The sequence below is a fragment of the Callospermophilus lateralis genome, chromosome 8 (assembly GCF_048772815.1).
Source record: "Callospermophilus lateralis isolate mCalLat2 chromosome 8, mCalLat2.hap1, whole genome shotgun sequence".
In the NCBI taxonomy this organism is placed as follows: Eukaryota; Metazoa; Chordata; class Mammalia; order Rodentia; family Sciuridae; genus Callospermophilus; species Callospermophilus lateralis.
In genome coordinates, this window is record NC_135312.1 from 95,194,701 (window position 1) to 95,216,208 (window position 21,508).

Below are 21,508 nucleotides of genomic sequence, written 5' to 3' on the forward strand. Positions count from 1 at the left end.
CTATATCACATTAAAACTGCCAAATTTTAATATTTCATATTTATTAAAAGTTTATATTTCCACATAGAAATAATACTCTGGTCTGGGGCTTCTAGTTTCAGGTAATTCAGTGGTAGAAATTAAGGATGAAGGTGCTCTTTTGCTTTCTGGTCTATAAACCTCAGAGTACTTCTTTTTATCCTTTCATTGATGGTAGCAAGGAGTTTAAGCAGCTCTAAACATGACATAGGAATGGGAGGACTTTTTTTGTGTAACTCTTTTGCAAAGGCTAAAACTTGCCCAATCCAGCCAGAAGGCATCCTTTTAGGTATTATTAACCATGGTTTTAAAATATTTCTATAGCTAATTTTGCTTGGAAACAAAAAATAAAACTAATTAAAGTTCACTCTCTTGGGGTGTGTTCTAGTCAGGTTTTATATACCACTGTGATCAAAAGACCTAACAAGAACAATTTTAGAAAAGGAAAAGTTTATTTGGTCCTCATAGTTTCAGAGGTCTCAGTCCACAGATGGCCAACTTCATACCTCTGGGCCCAAGGTGAGGCAGAGCTTCATTATGGAAGAGTGTGGAGTAGGAAAGCAGTTCAGGACATGGCAACAAGAAGCAGAGAGAACTGTGCTCACTAAGGACAAAATATAAACCCCCAAAACATGCCCCCTGTCTCCTTCAGCCACACCCTACCTGCCTCCCATTATCACCCAGTTAATCCCTATCAGTGGATTAATTACAACCTCATAATCTAATCATTTACTTGTGAACATTCTTGCATTGTCTCGCACATGAGATATTGGGGGATATCACATATCCAAAACATACCAGAGTATTGAAAAGATATTCAAACATCTCAATAAAATCAATAATCTGTAACCAATGATGAAACTATCAATGGTTATGGAACAAGCAACCAACAATATCTGTTCCAACTTCTAAATTTATATTTCCATTTTTGTAAATTTCCATGTGAAATTTAGACAGCATTTAAATTAAGAAAATATAAGTTTCATGAAATTCTAAAAGAGAAAATGTCTCTTTGAGAGTAAAAATATTTCCAAAAATATATAAATAAGAAAATGAGAGTGATTTCAGAAAGGAAGTAAAGGAATGGTAATTTTAACATATTAATATGCCAATGGAATTGGCAAAGAAGCTCTTCAAATTTGTAAAACGTTCAATTACAAAGGATGTAAAAGAACTCACATAACCAAGAAAATTTGGGTTTAAATTAAATTGTATGCCCTGTGCTGAACTCTTTAATCTTCTTAATTGAGTACACTGGTTGACGATAAGGAATTAGGAATTTGATAGAATGGATTAAAACCCTGGCATTGCCATATATGTGGGACTGCTATGAATTTCATGTGGTTTGTGTCCCCTAAAATGTTCATGGAGGTTTGGTCCCTTGGGTGGTGCCACTGGGAGGTGGTAGAAAATTAAAGAAGTAAGGCCTATTGGGAGATACTTAGGTCATTGTGGGTAGGCTCTTAGAAGGTGGTTCTAATTGAGTTCTCCTAAGAAAGTTGTTACAACAGGAGGAAGCCTGGTCTTTCTTATTCTCTCAGCTCTTGGTTCCATATATAATCACTTATTTGCCCCCATACATACTTCTGCCATTGCCATTCATGCTGTGAGATGATACAGCTTTGCCCTTGCCATAGAACCTCCATTATATCCTTTGGACTTTGAACTTCCAGAACTATGAGTTAAGTAAACCTCTTTTCTTTATAAGTAACTGTGTCAGGCATTTCATTAGAGTAACAGATTTAATAAAAATATGTACTATGAGGTTTTAAAACTTTACTAAATAATATATTGCAGTGGTTGAAGATGCTGTTGGTTGGCCAATATCACACTTCTTTACAATGTCCTTTATTTCTTATTCTCTCTGTTATGAAGACTGGAAAGCTAAATATTCTCTTTTTTATCCTTTCTTATATCTTGGGTTGATTATGTAACCCTATGATAATTAAGGTTTTTGAGAACTTTTTTAAAAAATATATTTTTTCCATTGATGGGGATCAAATCAGGGGCCTTGTGCACGCTAATTGGTGTTCTACCACTGAACCCAAGCCCATGTTGTACTTTTTACACACAGAGATGCTTCATGTTATCCTTCTCCCATTTTTCTTAACCTCATATTGATTCATTCATATATTTAACATTTGTTTGTTGAGTACCTCTAATGAGACATACACAGGTTTAGGTAATATAAACAGTAATCAGAAGATGTGATAGGGTACTTTAGGAGTTTTTGAGTTTCTTATTACTGTGATAATTGGTAGGGTACCTTAGATTTGCTGGATAGTTGAATTTTCTATGCCCTTTGCAAAGTTAATTAAAGAAAGTAAAATAAGATAGTAATATTGTGGTCAGTATAATAGTTAAGCCTTTATAAAATCCTCTTTTCTATCATACTGATAGTCATTGATACATTTATGATTTCACCGATTAGATTTTGGATACGTTCTCATCTCTTAGTTTTTATTCACTCTATATTAAATTCTGACAAACCACAACCCAGGAATTGAGCACTTTGCATATAGTCTAAGGTTGAAATTAAAGTAACTTGTCTTTCTGTTTTCTAGCAATAGAAGAAACTATGGGGGAAGTTCATTGTCAAGTTGGATAGTCACATTATGAGCATATTGCAGAGGAAATCCCATTGGGTAAAGCTGGTGAATAAGTTATGTTTCTGAACTTTTAACTTTAAAATATATGAACTTACATATTAATGTCATTTCAGGAAGTTTATATATAAGTTGTATTTTTAAACTTTTGATGGTGGCCTTTAAAACTTAAATCAATGTTTTTTTAATTGATTTTATTTTTTTAAATACATGACAGTGGAATGCATTACAATTCTTATTATATATATAGAGCACAATTTTTCATATCTTTGTATATAAAGTATGTTCACACCAATTCTTGTCTTGAATTGGGTGTCAACATACCTTATATACAAACAGAGATATGAAAAATTGTGGTATATATGTGTATTAAGAATTGTAATGCAAAAAAGTACATGTATAATGGCATAAATTGACATGAACATACTTTATATACAGAGATACGAAAAATTGCATTCTATATGTGTAATAAGGATTGTAATGCATTCCACTGTTGTCATGTATTTAAAAAAATAATAAAATCAATTAAAAAAATGCAGACAATTTATGTCTTTATACATGTACTTTTTTGCATTACAATTCTTATTACACATATATACCACATTTTTTCATATCTCTGTTTGTATATAAAGTATGTTGACACCCAATTTATGTCTTCATACATGTACTTTGGATAATGATATTCATCATATTCCACCATCCTTGCTAACCCCCGGTCCCCTCTCTTTCCTTCCCACCCCTCTGCCCTATCTGGAATTTATCTATTCCTCCCATGTTCCCCCTCCCTAACCCACTATGAGTCAGCCTCCTTATATCAGAGAAAACATTAGGCATTTGTTTTTTGGGGACTGGCTAACTTCACTTAGAATTATCTTCTCCAGCGCCATCCATTTACCTGCAAATATTCTCTTTTATTGCTGAGTAATATTCCGTTGTGTATCTATGCCACATTTTGTTTTCATCCATTCATCCACTGAAGGACATCTAGGTTGGCTCCACGGTTTAGTTACTGTGAATTGTGCTGCTATAAACATTGATGTGGCTGTGTCCCTATAGTATGCTGATTTTAAGTCTTTTGGGTTCCATTCCCAGATTTCCCAGATTTCCTGGGACTCTCCATACTGCTTTCCATATTGGCTGCACCAATTTGCAGTCCTACCAGCAATGTATGAGTGTACCTTTTTCCCCACATCCTCGCCAACATTTATTGTTGTTTGTCTTCATAATAGCTGCCATTCTGACTGGAGTGAGATGAAATCTTAGAGTAGTTTTGATTTGTACTTCTCAGATTGCTAGAGATTATGAGCATTTTTTCATATATTTGGAGACTGATTGTATATCCTCTTCTGAGAAGTGTCTATTCAGGTCTTTGGTCCATTTGTTGATTGGGTTATTTGTTTTTTTGGTGCTTTAGCATTTTGAGTTCTTTATATATCCTAGAGATTAGAGCTCTATTTGATGTGTGAGGGGTAAAAATTTGCTCCAAGGATGTAGGCTCTCTGTTAAAACAATTGACAAAAAAATAAGTTGTTTCTTTGAAATATTAAATAAAATTCATAGACCTTTAGCATCACTAATGAAGAGAAGGAGAGAGAAAACTCAAATTACCAGCACATGTGATGAAAAAGGTAATATCACAACAGACACTACAGAAATACAGAAGATAATTAGAAATTATTTTGAAAACTTATACTTCAATAAAATAGAAGACACTGAAGGCATCGACAAATTTCTTAAGTCATACAATTTGCCCAGATTGAATCAGGGAGACAACACAACTTAAACAGACTAATCTTGAGTGATGAAATAGTAGATGCCATCAGAAGCTTACCAACCAAGAAAATCCCAGGACCAGATGGATACACAGCTGAGTTCTACAAGACCTTTAAAGAAGAACTAATACCAATACTCTACAATTTATTTCAGGAAATAGAAAAAGAGGCAGCACTTCCAAACTCATTCTATGAGGCCAATATTACCCTGATCCCAAAACCAGGCAAAGACACATCAAAGAAAGAAAACTTCAGAATAATATTTCTTATGAGCAGATTTTCTTTCAACCTAAAAGCAAATAATTTTCACTTATTTAGAAGAATTTTATTTCTTGCCTCATTAGAAATTTTAAAAATACCCAAAGCATTAAAAAATGTCATTAATGTTATAAAAGATCTTTATAAACCACTATTTAGAATTAAATGAACTTCTGGACATACTTTTCATGTATTTCATTTTTCTGATTACCCATATTTGCCTTTAGTATTTTATCATGAGAGTTTCACACTTATCACAGATACTGTGCTGTTGAGATTTTTTTTTTATTAGAAGATAGACTGAAGAGAATATAAAGGAATAAGGTCGTTGCAGCTGTGACCAACTATAGATAATACTATTCACTACTGATGAAATTTTTTTTGGTTCATATTTTATGGTCACCTGAAGATATTACATGCTGAACTGATGAAGCTACTGTTTGACTAGATAATATGCAGTTGCTAAAATGATTAATGCTACAAATTAAAGAATATATAGTTTCATAATATCCCAAACCAAAAATTATATAAATGGCTGTTTGATGTGAAGTATTTGGCTTTAATTTACTTTGTATTTGAGCTTTTTACCAGTATTATAACTAAGACTTTAATTTAAATTTTAGAATTGCTATGTTGAAAATAACACTAGAAATTGAGTAACTTATGTGCCTTTCCTGGAATCAATAATTCCTAAAGTTTTTTTACACAAATCCTAGTTTTTTTTAGAAGATTGTTAAAAAAGAAACAAACAAAAAACAAAGACAAAAACAAAAAAACATCAAAAAGCAGAAAGAAAAGCAGTCCATGATCAAAAGTCTTGGAAATTCACACCAGTGTACTTGTTCTTTATGTATGAATTACCATATCAGAGATTCTTATATGAACTACAGTGAAGAAACTTATTTTTAACCATATTTAATCTAAATTTATCTGACCACAGAACACTTTACCATTTTTGATAGCAACTAACATTCTGTGAAAATCTTCATCTGTAGCAAAGACCTGGGGGAATAATGCTTCAGGGCTTAGAAAGACTTGATTGAAGTTGTGTCTGATAAATGATTGGCATTGCCATCTTCACCTGTCTTTAGACTATTTATATAGCAAACATTTTATTGAATTACAACAAAACTCATGCTGAAAAATTAAGTATACATGATCATATAAATGATTAAATATAAATGACAGTTTATTTTAATTTTTAAATAGTTTTATTGAGAAATATAAATAAAAAGGTAAATATAAAGTTAATTTGTAATCATGAAGTGATGTTATTATTTTCAAGGAATATATATGCACACACATAGTATATGACTAAAATATATATAATTTTACCTTTTTAATGATATATTACTATAGATATTAAACTATGAATAATTATGTATCTAATTTTCACCCACTCTTTCTGATGCCTCTATGAATTTTGAATACATTTAAAGACTCAGATATTTCAGTTCAAAGCATATCCCTTATTTTCAAAACTGTTTCTATCTCTTTAAAATTCAGTTTTAGAAACCAACCACAAAGACTAAAATAGCATATAACTAGGATTTCATTTTCAGTATGCATGTTTTTTTTACAATTTTCTTCCAAACAAGAAACATCATAGCAGATTGAATGAAAGGAATAAGTTGGAGGAGGCATCTGGGAACTTGGTTGTATTGTATACATTTCAACATGTATATATTGTGGTGTGTGTGTATATGATACATTCATACAGTAACAAACCAAAATGTATAGAGGAATTTCGAAAAAAGCAATAGATTGTTTTTTGCCTTATTTCTTCAAACTACCAAACATTTGAAATTACTCAATGGTGAGGCAAGTAGAATGCAAGTATTAATTTTCTTTCTGTGGCTTCAGAGTCATGACATTTTATTTTCTCAAAGTAGAATATTAATGGCATAGAATATCATTTGTATTTTCTCTTCTGTAACTAACGGAACCAGTTGTTTAGATTTTTATGTATTAATTTTTTTTTAGTTGTTGATAGATCTTTATTTTATTTATTTATGTGTGGTGGTGAGAATTGAACCCAGTGCCTCATGCATGCCAGGGAAGTTCGCTACTGCTGAGCCACAGCCCCTACCCAAAATTTTTCTGCACTTTTATTAGTATCATATATGCACCATTGTGTTCTTATTCAGTTATCTATAACTTAAAATTATCTTCTAAAAAAGTGTGGTAAAATACACATAATATAAAGTTTACTATCTTAGCCATTTTAAACCATGCAATTCAGTGGCATTAAATACATTCATATCATGAGCTATCATTATCATCATCTCCCCATAGAAACTTTTTCATCTTGCAAAACACGAAATTTTTGTCACCTTGTTGAAAAACAGTTTTGACTTGCAAATCTATGTTGGTTAGCAGAGGCAAGGATATATTGATTTGTGGACTTTGCTTTAGGAGAAATACGTACCTGTTTGTCTTTCTGCCATAATTCCTTATCCTCACTTCCCTATTCTCTTTCTTCTGAAGAGCCAGCATGAAGCATAGTGAGGAATGATAGGTAGAAGAATGTTGCATCCCAAACTGCTTAATCTCCTAAGGGAAAAGATGAACCAACAGGTTAGAGTAAAGAACACTTTGGCTAGCAGCACATTCTACCGTGTTTTTGTTTTTCTGTACTGTCCGTTTTAAGGAAGGACTTTAATAAATAACTACAGACAATCTTTTAATTACATTAATTTATTTGTGATAAAAGCACACACACACACACACAAAAAAAAAAAAACTCAAGAAAACTGTGAACACAAGTTTCTAAACTTGCCAAAGGCTATAAGCCTAAGACCTACACAATTTTTCTTAAAGGAAGGAAGATACCCACAATTACCATACCTTCTCAACTAAGTAGGTTGTTCATATCAATACCTAAGGATAGTGTACCTTAAGAATGCAAAAGAAAATTCAAGATGGGAAGAAAAGAGTTAAAACTACCTTAAATTGAAGATTATATCATTTTATAGCCTTTTTTTTTTTTTTTTTTTTTTTTTGTAATGGGAACTGAATGCAGGCCTCGCTGAGTTGCTTAGGGCCTCACGACATTGTTTTGAACTCCCTATCCTTCTGCCTCAGTCCTCAAACCGCTGGGATCACAGTTGCGCACCACCACACTCAGTTTTAATAAATTTTTTTTATAAATCCCAGAAACCACTAGAAGTAATTAGAATACTCTTCACAATTTGCTGGAATAGTTTCTAGAAATTAACTAGATTCTATTAATGGACATAAATAATGATCTGTTTAATTGAAGAATATCCTACACTTTTGAATAGGATATAATTTAATAAAGATTTCAATTTTCTCTGTCTTAATGTATAAATATAATTGCACATAAGATTCCCCTGGACTTTTTGAAGAAATTGATAAACACACTCCAATGTATGTAAGGATAAAGGTATGTGAAAAGCTAAGAAAAAGAAGAGTTATGAAGGGAAGGAATTCTTATATCATTTACTAAAACACATAACAAATCTATATTGATAAAATCATTTTTATATAAATAATAAAATAATTGCTTGACACAAAAGCAAGACAAATGAATTATGAAACAGAAATAATATCCTCAGAGATAGATGCATGCATATATGTAGATAATTTATTGTAAATATGTCATCATGAATCAGTGGGTAAAGAAAAATTATTTAGTAGGACATACCGGGAACACTGACACACTTACTGAAGAAGGTAAGATTAGTTCTTTACAAAATACCATATACAAAGATGGAATACAGATGGATGAAACACATAAATAAAAAGTTAAAACTATAAATATAATAGGGAAAAAATCTTAGAGAATGTCATTGCAATCTAAGAAGTGAAGGAAGACTTCTTACTAAAAATCTCAAAAGTAAACACCATAAGACAAAATAAGAATGATCTTGATTTTATCAGAATGAGGGATTTCAGTTCAGCATTGGACATCTGCAAAGATAAGCAGATGTCAGAAAGAAGAATTATCTTCAGAAAAATAAGTTCAAATATGGTCAAACAAAGAATTTATGAACTAAAGAACAAAGCAAGAAACTCAAAAAGAAAATGGATAAGGCATTAGAAATTACTTTATAGATCTATTGATTATGGCTTACTTTATTCTTCTCATGGATATCCATCTTATATCAGAAAGGCTCATGCTTTTTCTTAAAACTCACCTATTTGTACATTATTATTAAAGTATAAAAACGGTTGATATTTTAGATCCCAAGAAATAACAATTGTAACAGAACAAAAATACCTCCTCCTCAAAGTCTGGCAATTAGGGAAAAAACACAGAGGACTTGGATTTCAATGATAAAGTTCTCTAAAAAGACTCACTGGAATTACATTTATCATTTCTAAGGAAAGGATAAATGCATTTTATAAAACAAATTGGCATGGGAAATAATTTAGTATCAGGTTTCATCTAAGTGTAGAACTCACTATTTCCCCTGGAGACTTAAACAAATATTACATGAGTGAGGGCTCTTGTAAAATGTTATGTTTTGAAATAGATTTCATTAATGGCTTCTAGTGATAATTTATTTCTCCCTTTATGCACAAGTCTCTTCTCATACTAATAATGGATATCTTATTTGCATATAAATAGATTTCAGCATTTGCTGAATCAAAGAACAAATATGACCCTCCCTCACCACATTGTTTAAAAAAAAAGAGGGGAAGAAGATTTTGCAATAATTAGCAATCAGGGTTTATAATATGTTTGTAGACAACTTTAATATTTTTATTGGTGTATTTCAAGTCAAAGTCTTTATTTCTAGTAAAATCATAAAGAGAAGGAATCTGCAGTTATCTCATGCTTTTTGGTATACATCTGCTTAAAAAAAATACATCTTGATGTTGGTTATTAAAAGGTTTACTATCACCCTCTGGGTATCTTGTCCTAATTAGTTCTTACTGTTTCTGATAAGGAAGCATATTCCATTTTAGAGAAAGTAAATGTCAGATTTGTGACTATATTGCTTAATTAAATAAATCCTTTATTTATGAGACATAACAAGTCACATGGTTATGATGGAGAGATTTGTTCCTTTTAGTTAAAAGTATACCAATGCTAATCTTCCATTTGTTACATGGTTAAAAATATTTAAAATAATAAAATGTTTTATTATAAAATATATTTCCTTCCTAGGTAATTATTATAATAAGATAATATTATAATAATGCCCACATTCATTTCAACTAAAATTGGTTATTAGTGCCCACATTCATTTCAACTAAAATTGGTTATTAGTGGAGAACAATATTAACTTATTTTTTAAAGATGTTAATTTGATATTTGCTTCTTGACTTTTATTCCCTGAAATGTGTATTCCTGTATTATTCTGCAGTAAATGAATAACAGGCATCATCTTATGACACACATATAAATGAGTAATTCAGAAATTAAGGTCACAACTGCTTCTTGGTAGGTGTGCAGTCTATTAATTGTATCTTTCTGACCAGCAGAGGTCACTCAGTGTAAAGTGAATAATGGCTTCAGTTTTCAAAACAGACAGCGCACATGACCATTTTATTTGAGCAATTCTATTTTGCTTTATTTCCGTTACTTACAGAAAGAATATTGTTTTTACCTAAGTCAGTGAGGCTGTTCCTTGGGGTCCCAAGATCTCTTTAAACATGAAGCAAAAAACAGATCCTGAAAGAAGCAGTAAAAATAGTGTATTTAAATCTATATATTTTTAGTTTCATGCAGATCTTTTCTAGTAAAAAAAAAAAAAAAAAAAAAGAGAAAATTATACCTTAGAGAACATGACACATTGCATTCTGCCACAGAGAGGCAGCCTCCACCAGAAGATGGGATGTAGTACTATTGTATTCTAGACTATTATATTCTAAGAAAATAACATTTAAGCTTAGATTTTTTTTAAAAAAATAGTTTTTTAGAACAAGCTTAGGAAGTAGCAGTGTGCAAAAACCTTGACACCTAACAGTATAGCAATATGGAGACTTGAAGATACCTTGATTTTTATGATTGTAACATATGTGTTTCCCTTATATGTGTTTATATTTATTATCACTTAGAACATAGATTTAAAAGAAAAATTAAATCTACTTTTGGTTATGCTAATGAGTTAATAATCTAGGGACAAAATCCCTGAATTTATCAACTAGACTTCAGTCTATTCCACCTCCTATACCCAATTTACCTGTTAGGGAAATGTCATGTTCAGATAGAATCCTAATATTCTCATTTAATTAATCTGATATTTGTTTGGTGTATTTGATTTTTTTGGAGGTGGTAAAGATTAAATGGCACTGTGAATTAGTGAAAAGTGCTGTTAAAAATCACAGTCAAAACTCTGCTATTTAAAAACTTAGTTTCCTGTAAAATTTAAATAATCATTTCCACCATCCTCATTTTAGGGATGTTTCAAGGATTAAAAACACTTGAATGATTTTTTTTCCTTATTATGTAACTTAGCAAACTTGCTTAACTTCTCTAGGCTATTTTATTCCTCTTTTCAAAGGAGGAAACTAAAGCTTAACTAGGTTTAGAGAATTTATCAAGGTCATATCACATGTATAGTGAAAAGAAAGCTTGAATTTAAATTTAAGTTTGAGATTTAGTCTGGAAAATATGTATGTTCTTGAAAAATTTACATCTTCCATGATCATGAAATAAGTTTTATAAAATTGGTCCAAGATTAAAATAGGACAAAATTTATACTATATTAAAGGATATACACTAAAAAGTAAGTCTCTTTCTTATCTTATACCAATCTCCCATTAATTAGTCTTTCTTCTCAAGTAACCATTGTTCTACACATATTTGAAAACATTTGTGCTATATCACCTATTACTAAAAATAATTTACAATGAAAGAGGAAGGGCTAACACGTTTAAAATTACATGAATGAATTCAAGGTGATTCTTAAATTGACTCTTCCAGGATTCATCTCATTTCAGCATTTGTTGTTGTGATAGGTAGGCACAGAGACATGAGAGTTTCTGATAACATTCCAGATTAAATTACAGTCTCATCAAGTATTTTAGGATTACTAGTTCTTGAAATTATTAGAAAAGAAAAAAGAATTTAATATTTAAATATACTTGAGAATAGCAACATACTAAATTTTTGTAGTTTAGAAGTCTAAAGCAATGAGTTTTATTGAACTTGTATTTTTTGGTCCAATTTTCAGAGAATATTATTTATTAATTTTGGCATGAACCTAAAGAATCTACATCTTAATACTTATTGGGATGATTCTGATGCCTTTGGCTCATAAGTCATACTTGAAAGAAGATTAGTTTGAAATATGTGGTGGTACATATAATCTTCTTTTTTCCCCTTACATTTCAAACCATGTAACACAGACAGAGGTCAGAGACTAACATGTTCAAAGTTATTTAAGGGTAATGAAGGAGCTCTATGAAGCCAGATGTCCTTAACTATTTGCAAGTAGTCATTAATATAAAAAAATTCAATCTTATTAGTGTTGGTTAAACTTAACCAGTGGTAGACTATGAGAAGCCTTGAAAGAGAGGAATCCTTCTGAATTCATAGTCTGTTGTATATTATTCCAAGTATTCATGATAACAGTATTAGAAAATATTTACATTATATGTCCATAGGATCAGAGTAAAAAGAAAGCACAGTTAGAGTGAAAGAAAAAATCTTAGATTTATATGTGTAAATAGATTTAGGTCTATTAAATAGAGTTACCTTAAATTAAGTAGAGGAGAATGAAGGGAAGGGAGGGTATATGGGGACAGGAAGAATAGAAGAATGAAACAGACATTATTACCTTATGTACATATATTACTGCATGACCAGTGTGATTCTACAACATGTACAATCAGAAAAATGAGAAATTATACCCTATCTATTTGTGATATATAAAGTGCATAAATGCATTCTATTTTCATGTATCACTAATTAAAAAATTAAGAAATTTAAAAAATGTTAAAAAAAGAAACACAAAGCTTGCTAAGATATTCAGTGGTTAACCTATTCTTTAATCTCTGATAAATGCAAACATCTAGTAAACGATGACATCAAATTATGAAAACCATACCAAAGTATAAAAATAAATTCTTTCATTTATAAAATGTATTTGTTTTAAGATGCAGAATCTGTTAATTTAAGTTAGAGATGATATCTTAACCTTGGCTTATCACTAAATAAATTATATAGGCTCTTTTTTCAGATTAACTGTAAACTCTGTAAGTCTAGCTTTATTCTGTCAAGGTTATTCAAATAAAGATGGTAGCAGCATATTCAAATCCAAACATACTTGGGAGATTACAGTTTTTTAGCAAGTTGAGAAATGTCAAGTAGTCATAATTTAAATAGTAAAAATTAGTCATTTACTTTAATATTTGCTTTAAATTATAGCTCATTTACTGTAACTTTCTTAAAAAATTTAGTTTGATTTAATATTAATCAAACGTTTTGATTATTTAAAAATAAATTAAGTATTTCTATTAGGTAGCTTGATCTGTGATATGACTGTCTTACAAAGACATATATCATCACCCTGATTTTTACATATAATATTTCCAGAGATAAGTGCCTGTAAAGGAATGCTTTATTAATTGAGTCTGAAATGAGTGCTAAAATAATGATGGTGATCTAAGAGAACTTTGAATGTGTATTGGGACTTATTTGAGTTTTTTGTTTAAATAATTTTCTTGGCATACAGGTTCAAAATTATAAAATGTAAATAATAGAATATAAAACTGAAGTGATATTTCAGTTATGAAATAAAAATTTTCTACTGATATTTCAAGCTAATTGTGTGATTTTATTTGATTTGAAGACAGTTTTAGCTTATTTGATAACTTTGTTCATTCATTTATAAAAATCATTCATGTGTTGCTTATTTTTATACTGTAATACAAATTGGTTTTAGGTTATTATTCTTCTAGTAGTTCTTTTATAATTTATATAAAACCATGTTATACCTACATTTTTAAGACTAGTGAGATTCATTCAAATTTACTTATAATACACTCATGTTATTAGAGAGTAAAATTATCTTTTTATAGCAGCAGTTCAAAGAGTTAAAAGACTTCATTGACAGGGCTATGGATGCACATTTTTGATAATTATGTACTTAAAACTACACAGATAAACAGACATTGCTATCTGAAGAGATAATTATGTCAAGTCAAATGTATGTGATTTTGTATATATGATTTTTGTTTTGTTTTGTTTTAGTGCTTTGATTTTATTTTTATTCATCATCTATCTAGAAACTAGGTTGTTTCACCTTACACATTGGAACATATATCCATAAATTGAAGCACTGTGGCCATCCCAGGTAACTGTAGAATTAGAACACAGTCAGTCAGTTACAGTAGTTGGACTAAGATATTACACAGATAATTGTGTAACTTTAGAACTTATTTGAATTGTTAACACTGTATGATACTCTATAAAATATATGACTAGATCTAAGTTTCCCAGAAACCATTGAGAAGCAAGTAACTTAAATAATTATTTAATGTTCTGCAGAAATTCAGATCAAGTATGTGGGAACAGCCTTATTGCTGAATCAATGCTAGAAACACACATCTTAACAAGTGCATGAATTAGATAGACTTCAACAGTTGCATTTCTCAGTCTGCTTGGTTTAGAATGTATTATAATATTCCATTTCTTAAGGATGGTATTGGTAACAATTCCTGGATATTCTGTAGTAACTTTAAGATATCATTCTTAAATAGTTAAAGAAGGAGTTAAAGTTTTTTATTATTTAAAATATATCATTTTGGTTTTTGACAGATAAGTTAATGGGATGGTAAATATATTAAAAAATTATTTAAAAATTATGCAATATTGGAATTTATTTTTTTCTTATTACCTACAATCTCAATTTCATAGACTCTGTAAATCAGTGGTCATAATCTGAAGTTCCATTTAATCAAACCTAGTCTTAGAAGCAGTAGAAGACCTTTAATCTAAAGTCTCTGACTTTTGTAACACTTCTTTGTATATTAACCTTTTGTCTTTGCTGTTACTTTATTTGTAAAGCTGAAAAATAAAATCAGTGAGAGAAAATGTGTCCTATAAGAATTTAATCTATTTACATAGCATTTCAAAGCCATGCCATTTCAACAATTTTCTAAATGTTTTTTAATTCATAGACAGTCACATATGGAATATTCACTTTCAGTCAATTTCTGTCACCATCACATGAAAAGTGAGCTCAGTATTCATAAGTATAATGAATGCATGATTTAAAAATCTTAGCTCATGATGACAGTGATTTTTTTTTTTAAATTTGAGATTTTGAAGTTTTATAGAAGTTATTTTAGAGTCCACTATATTGTACCAAAGTGGTCATATTGAAGGGCCAGGAGCATAGATTTTTATTTTAAATTACTCATTGTTCCTGTTACCTTCCGTTTTTGCCCTGTAGTATTGGTTGACATTTCATAAAGACTGAGTTGGCATAGGGCTGGAAAAGATGTAATTATAAGAATCACCTGCTCTTGAGTTTCCTATTATATACTAGTCATGATTCAGGCAGACTTTTCATAGGTGCTTGGTTTAGAATGAGAAGTTTTCTTCTTCCATGACCTGTGATTAAAAGGTTGGTATTTTGATATATAAATAGAAGATAGATTCTGCATAATCCAGCTGTGAATCAGAGCTGGTGAAGCAATGTAAGTCTTTGACCTGTATCACATAAGCAGTAGAATATGTAATTGAAAATATATTTTAAGATTAAGTGAAATAAACCTTTTTAAATACTCTGTAGCTTAAAGCAGGCTAAGTGCTAAAATGTACCAAGATGAATATTAAAGGAAGTTTTGCTTCACTTAATGCTCCTCAAAGGAATTCAAATACAAAAAAAAATTCTACTATGATAACATTTGAATAATTTCTTTGGTTTTAATAAGTTATAGCCATGAATGTACACATTTATCAGTTGCTGTAGCATGCTGGGAAGAGCAGAAGGTAGACTATATTTCTTCACAATTGAAAATGAAACTTACTTTTACAATAGTGTTTGCATAACAGACTTACCTGTTGCACTAATCTTTATAAATTATTTCAGTTATTATTGAAAGTTTGAATTAACTGACTGTGGAATTATACATTGAGTTCCTGATGACAGTTTGTGTCTTTTCTAGGTACTCAGTAATGGATAAATTTTTCCATACATAATTAATTTGTGGATGGTAATCTATCTGTAAAGATATTTTGTATAAATAAACACACAAAAATATATTTACAGATATATCAAAACACATTAGCTTTTTACAAAGATTTTATACCTTTGTATATCTAAACCATTAATTTAATTTATATTAGAAAGATTAGACTATAGTGTCAATGTTATCTTCTATTTAAAATTTTGAAATGTTCTATATTAATAAAACAAAACCCTTAGGTTGATCCATATGAACCATCTAATTTTAAAATATTTTTGACTTTATGTAGCAACAGGAATGTATTCTTAGAGTAGGTATCTTTTAATTGCATGCTATTTAGAGAGATAGAGAGGCATTCATTTGTATTCCATTAATATCATTATATCTACTCTGTTGTTTCACTGTGTTCATTATCAATATTCTGTGCCCAAAGTTTTTATTTTCTCTTCACATAGTGTCTCTTGAATTTCCCTTAATTATATTCATCAATACTATTCTGTAGTTATATACCCTATGTATTTCACCATGTTATCATTGCAGATATTATGCCAACTTTTTTTTTCTTTTTTTTTTTGCAAAAAAAAAAAGTGGGATGCCACCATTATGTGAAGTTTATTTTTTAAAACTGTGCTGGTATTACTTTAATATAATTTATTATGAAACAGTCTTTGGCACAAGATTAGATGCATGGAATACTTTTAAATGTACATTAAAATGAGGTAGTCCAAATTGATGCACATCATTTCTTTGTGACAGTTTAGCAAGGATTTTTCCCATATGAGATAAAAGTTAACACATTAGTTGTTATTGATTTGTGAATTTTGGCCAAAATATTACACTTAAGGAAATTTACTATACTATAGTTTTACAAAGTATGAACTTACAAAATTTAATCTTCTGTGTCTGAAGATCCTGTTCCACTATCATTAGTTTCATTACCTGATGTAGCATCCTCAGTGCCACTTATAAAAGACGTGTTTACTGTTGGTACTTCAGTGCTCCAAACAAACCATTCAAGTTGGCTTTTTGAAATATGCTGACAGTGCACATGCACTGAGAATTCTAGGCACCTAGTGGGTAAAAAGACAAATGTGCTTCCATGTGCTACTGGTAAATACATCACTGTTCTGTTTATCTTTTAACAGCATGAGGTTCAGAATTATACCATGAGACAAATATGCAATGAAAGGTTATAAGCCAATTTTTGGACTGAAAAATAGGGTGTTGCAATTATGTGGCAGCAACAATTATGTGGTGAAATTTTGTATTCCATATGCTCTGTAGTGAAAAAAAGTCTTCCTATGAAGTCTTTTCTCTTGAAACATTTAGTTTGGTAGACCTCTCACTCTTTCTCAAAATACCAGGTTTGGAATATGATAGTCACTCAATGAATGTTGGTTAAACTATGAATGGAAAAAAACCTAAATTTTCCATATCTTGTTTCAGTGAGGTTGTACTAGCCAGATTCTATTCACTGCTTTATCTTCCTCTTTGACTCCTCTCATTCTTTCTTTTTAAAATATTTTTTATTTGTAGATGGACACAATGCCTTTATTTTATTTGTTTATTTTTTTTATGTGGTGCTGAGTTTCAAACCTAGTGTCTCACATGTGCTAGGCAAGTGCTTAATCACTGAGCCACAAACCCAGCCCGCTCTCTCCTCCTTTCTTATATATAGCCCTGAAAGTTTTAGTCTTTATTTATTTGTTTTTTTTCCTTTCATTACTCTTTCATTTACTGAAACTTTAAACGTTATCTAAGCAACTAGCTGCATTCTTTTCTTCCAGACCATCTTTTCTGCAAAGCTTTTCAAACAATCTCCAATAGTCTTCTGAATATTACTATTTGGGGTATCATGTCATTATTATTTTTTTCCAAAATAATTGAAACCCAACTCATAATATTCCTACAGTACTTTATTCTTTTAAACAGTACCATTTTCTTATGGTTGTCACAGTATTACTCTTTTAATAGCCACTGCTCATTTTTATCCTTTTTGAATCATTATTCATACTAAATGTCTGTTCTCTTAGACAATTTGAGTTTTCTTCCATTCTCTTACCAATGTTTGTAAATATATTATTAGTGTTCTTGAAACTAGTCATCTTGAAATCATATCCTATGAAGTACTGCTTGATTTTACTTCTTAAACTAATACTTTCTTCATGAATCTCTTTTCATCTAAAACTTTTAAGAACTGTCCACTGTCAATGGAAGTGATTCTCAAAAGTTATTTGTTTGTTTGTGTGTGTGTGTGTGTGTGATTGTTTTGTTTTTTTTTTACTAGAAATCTTTTGTTAAATCTTACATGAGTTGTACACAAGAAAACATTAACTCTAGAGATGTTTTGAATAAAAGTAGTTCAAACCTTTTTACTTGGGCTTCACCTGCAAAACCTGCTCTGGTCACTTTCAAAGAATTTTGGGGCATTATAGAATACAATTTGAAACCCATTGTTTTATGTATAAAAATCTTATTTAGGGTTAGACTCTGTTCCACTCAATGTGTTCACTACATCCAGTTTTCCACTGAATTTTCATCTTTGTGTCTTGGTTCCTATTATGTTTAAATTTCAAGAGTGTTGTTAAATCACCTTTCTGCCTTAAAAAATTCTATTCATATTTCCAAATGAAACTCAAAAAACTACCTCCTCATGGAAAAAGTAAATGAACATTTGGGAAATAAAAGAGTTATGTGTTATTTTAATGATATATATGTATCTTGTGGAAGTATTATTTTCTACTTCTTGGAAATTGCTGCTGTATTACATTTAGTTACATTTAATTAGATGTCACCATTTTATGCTTTATGTTTCAAAACCCTGAACTGAATGATTTTAAGTATTCAGAAAGAATGGGCTCAACATTGTTTGTTCCTAACTTTATGTATTAAGAGTACCAACCTAAGAATAACATACATATGACTCAAATCAATAATTTTATAATACATACTTTATTATGATTTTTATGTTTCCTTTTCTCCAGGGCCTGCAGCATACAATCCTGTTTTAAGGAAATCTTGCCCCATACCCTTATTTGTTAAAGCATCAAAGAGGTTTGAAGATACCAAGGAGATTACTCCTGGCCCAGCATCATATGAGGTTTGTCAATGATATCGTACTATTAGCAGTGACACAAGAATAGAATGATTTCCAGAGAGTTCTGAAAATGTATATATTATGTTATTCTCATAGTTTTTTCATATTAGTGGCTAATAAAATTGTTTTACTCAAGGAAGATTTATCAAGATATATTTGACATTTTAAAAAGAATTATTAGAGAATTATTTGAGTTCAATAATATGTACCAACGAATGTCCTCTATAGCATTTAGATATAATTTATTTATATTTCTCCAAGTTTTAAAATTGGTTATAGTCTTGTATTATAACCCCCTAATATTTATTAAAATCGAGTGCTATTAAAAGGCTTAGAAGAAAGCCTAGGGGATTGAATAAAGTTGAGTATTGATATTTTATTATATTTTAATAAATGTGAATACTGCACTTTAGACTGTAATAAATAAGGATCTCTTAAGTAATGAGCCTTTTAATTATAAGAAGGAAGTCTGTTTAAACTTGCAGAATTTTAGAATATGTTTTTGCAATAGGTCTTTATTGTTTTTATGAGAGTTAGGATGAAATAGCTCCTTCATTTTTGCCATACTAACTATTGAGAATTAAATATTTAACAGTGTTTTTTAAAAGTCAATTCTGAGTGCAAAATAGATGTTCCTTTTGGAGTTAATGACAAGCCTATTTTATTGAATATATATTTTCAATTTATTTTAATTTCATAATCTAAGTCATTTTTCAGTGTCTGTCACAGGTAGGTTTATAACATAATATGAGGAAACAAAATAAAAATATGTGAATAATCAAAAAGTTGATGTTTTAATTGTTGGCTATTGATTCCTCCAAATAATGGTCTAATACTTGATAATTAAACAAACTGATTGAATAGACTTAACTTCAGAAAGTGAGAATCTGCTAGAATCTTTCAAGTATTCCAGAAGGCAGAAGTCAACGGAGGATATTTATAAGGTTTAGGGAGTAGACTGGATAAACAAAGGCAAATCCTGCAAATGGAGAACTGGTTGGGACTGGACAAAGTTTATGACATATCAGATCTTTAGCTGAATACTTTTCTTTTCTTTTAATAACCGTTTTAATACTATTCACAAATAATAAATGCCAGAAAATCTAAATTTATAATTTTTCATTTTGTGATGTGTACTTCATAATTGATACTCTCATTAGTGTTTATAAATCTAATATGATATTTATAGATATCCTTCATCATAGTCTTTATTATGTAAAATCATTTTCAATGTTATTAGAAAACATCTATAGATTTAACAATGTTTACTCAAATATTGCCTGAAATTTCACCCTAATACATACAATCTGCATTACAAAGTAACTTTTATGTTCAGAACTGAGTCTATAATTATTTTTTTGTCTTCTTAATGTGATAATTGAAAAGTTTTTGAACAAACATTTGTCTTTCATACTTTTCCTTTTTTAAAGTTGCTTCTGAACTTATAGGCTGATAAATTACTAGTCTTTTTATTATGATTTGATCTTATGTATTTTTTATACCCTTATGACTTCAGTAAGTTTAAATTGCACTTTTTGGAGAACATGCTTCTTTTACCATTGTAAATTTTTTGTGAAAAAGGAGAATTCTAATATTTCTTTAAATATAAATGTACTTTTAGTTGTAGGAAGACACAATCTTGTACTTTGGAGTATTCTTAAGGAAGTTGGGGCCTAATCCCACATGATGGAGATTAGAGCCTTCTTTTCTTCTATTAGATGCGGAGTCTCTGGTTGTATTCCTAGGTCCTTGGTCCACTTTGAGTTGAGTTTTGTGCATGGTGAGAGATAGGGGTTTAATTTCATTTTGTTGCATATGGATTTCCAGTTTTCCCAGCACCATTTGTTGAAGAGGCTATCTTTTCTCCAATGCATGTTTTTGGCACCTTTGTCTAATATAAGATAATTGTAATTTTGTGGGTTATTCTTTTTGTCCTCTATTCTGTACCATTGGTCTACCAGTCTGTTTTGGTGCCAATACCATGCTGTTTTTCTTACTATTGCTCTGTAATATAGTTTAAGGTCTGGTATGGTGATGCCACCTGCTTCATTCTTCCTGCTAAGGACTGCTTTAGCTATTCTGGGTCTCTCATTTTTCCAGATGAATTTCATGATTTCTTTTTCTATTTCTATGAGGAATGTCATTGGAATTTTGATTGGAATTGCATTAAATCTGTATAGTGCTTTTGGCAGTATGGTCATTTGGATAATATTAATTCTGACTATCCAAGAGCAAGGTAGATCCATGTGCTTATGAAAAGAATCTGTATTCTGTACCTGGTGGATAAAATGTCCTTTAAATTTCTCTTAGTTTTATTTGGTCTACCCTATCATTTAAATATGATTTTTTGTTGATTTTTCTGATTATATAATCTTCCCATTGATGAAAATGAGGTGTTGAAATCCTCAACTATCACTGTGTTGGGTTTTATCACTAATGTTTTTTTTTTACATGATTGAGTATTCAATGGTTGTGTTCATATATAGTTACAATTGTTATGTTTTCTTTTGTCTTGATCTCTTTATTATTAAAAGTGATTTCATCTGTCTCTGCTTACAGTGTTTTTTCTTATGATGCTGAGTGCTGAACCCAGGAACCGAAGCATGCTAAAAAAGTGCTCTACTCTTGAGCTATACCACTAACCC

At 30.3% G+C, this 21,508-nt stretch overlaps 1 protein-coding gene across 1 annotated transcript in view; it reads left to right on the plus strand.

Moving 5' to 3' along the window:
* Stpg2 (sperm tail PG-rich repeat containing 2) overlaps positions 1-21,508 on the plus strand; it is a 521,628-nt gene that overhangs the window by 296,632 nt on the left and 203,488 nt on the right. The window contains exon 12 of the mRNA XM_076864073.1: positions 18,751-18,866. Coding sequence (XP_076720188.1) covers positions 18,751-18,866 — 116 coding nt within the window. The remainder of the gene's footprint in view (positions 1-18,750; positions 18,867-21,508) is intronic.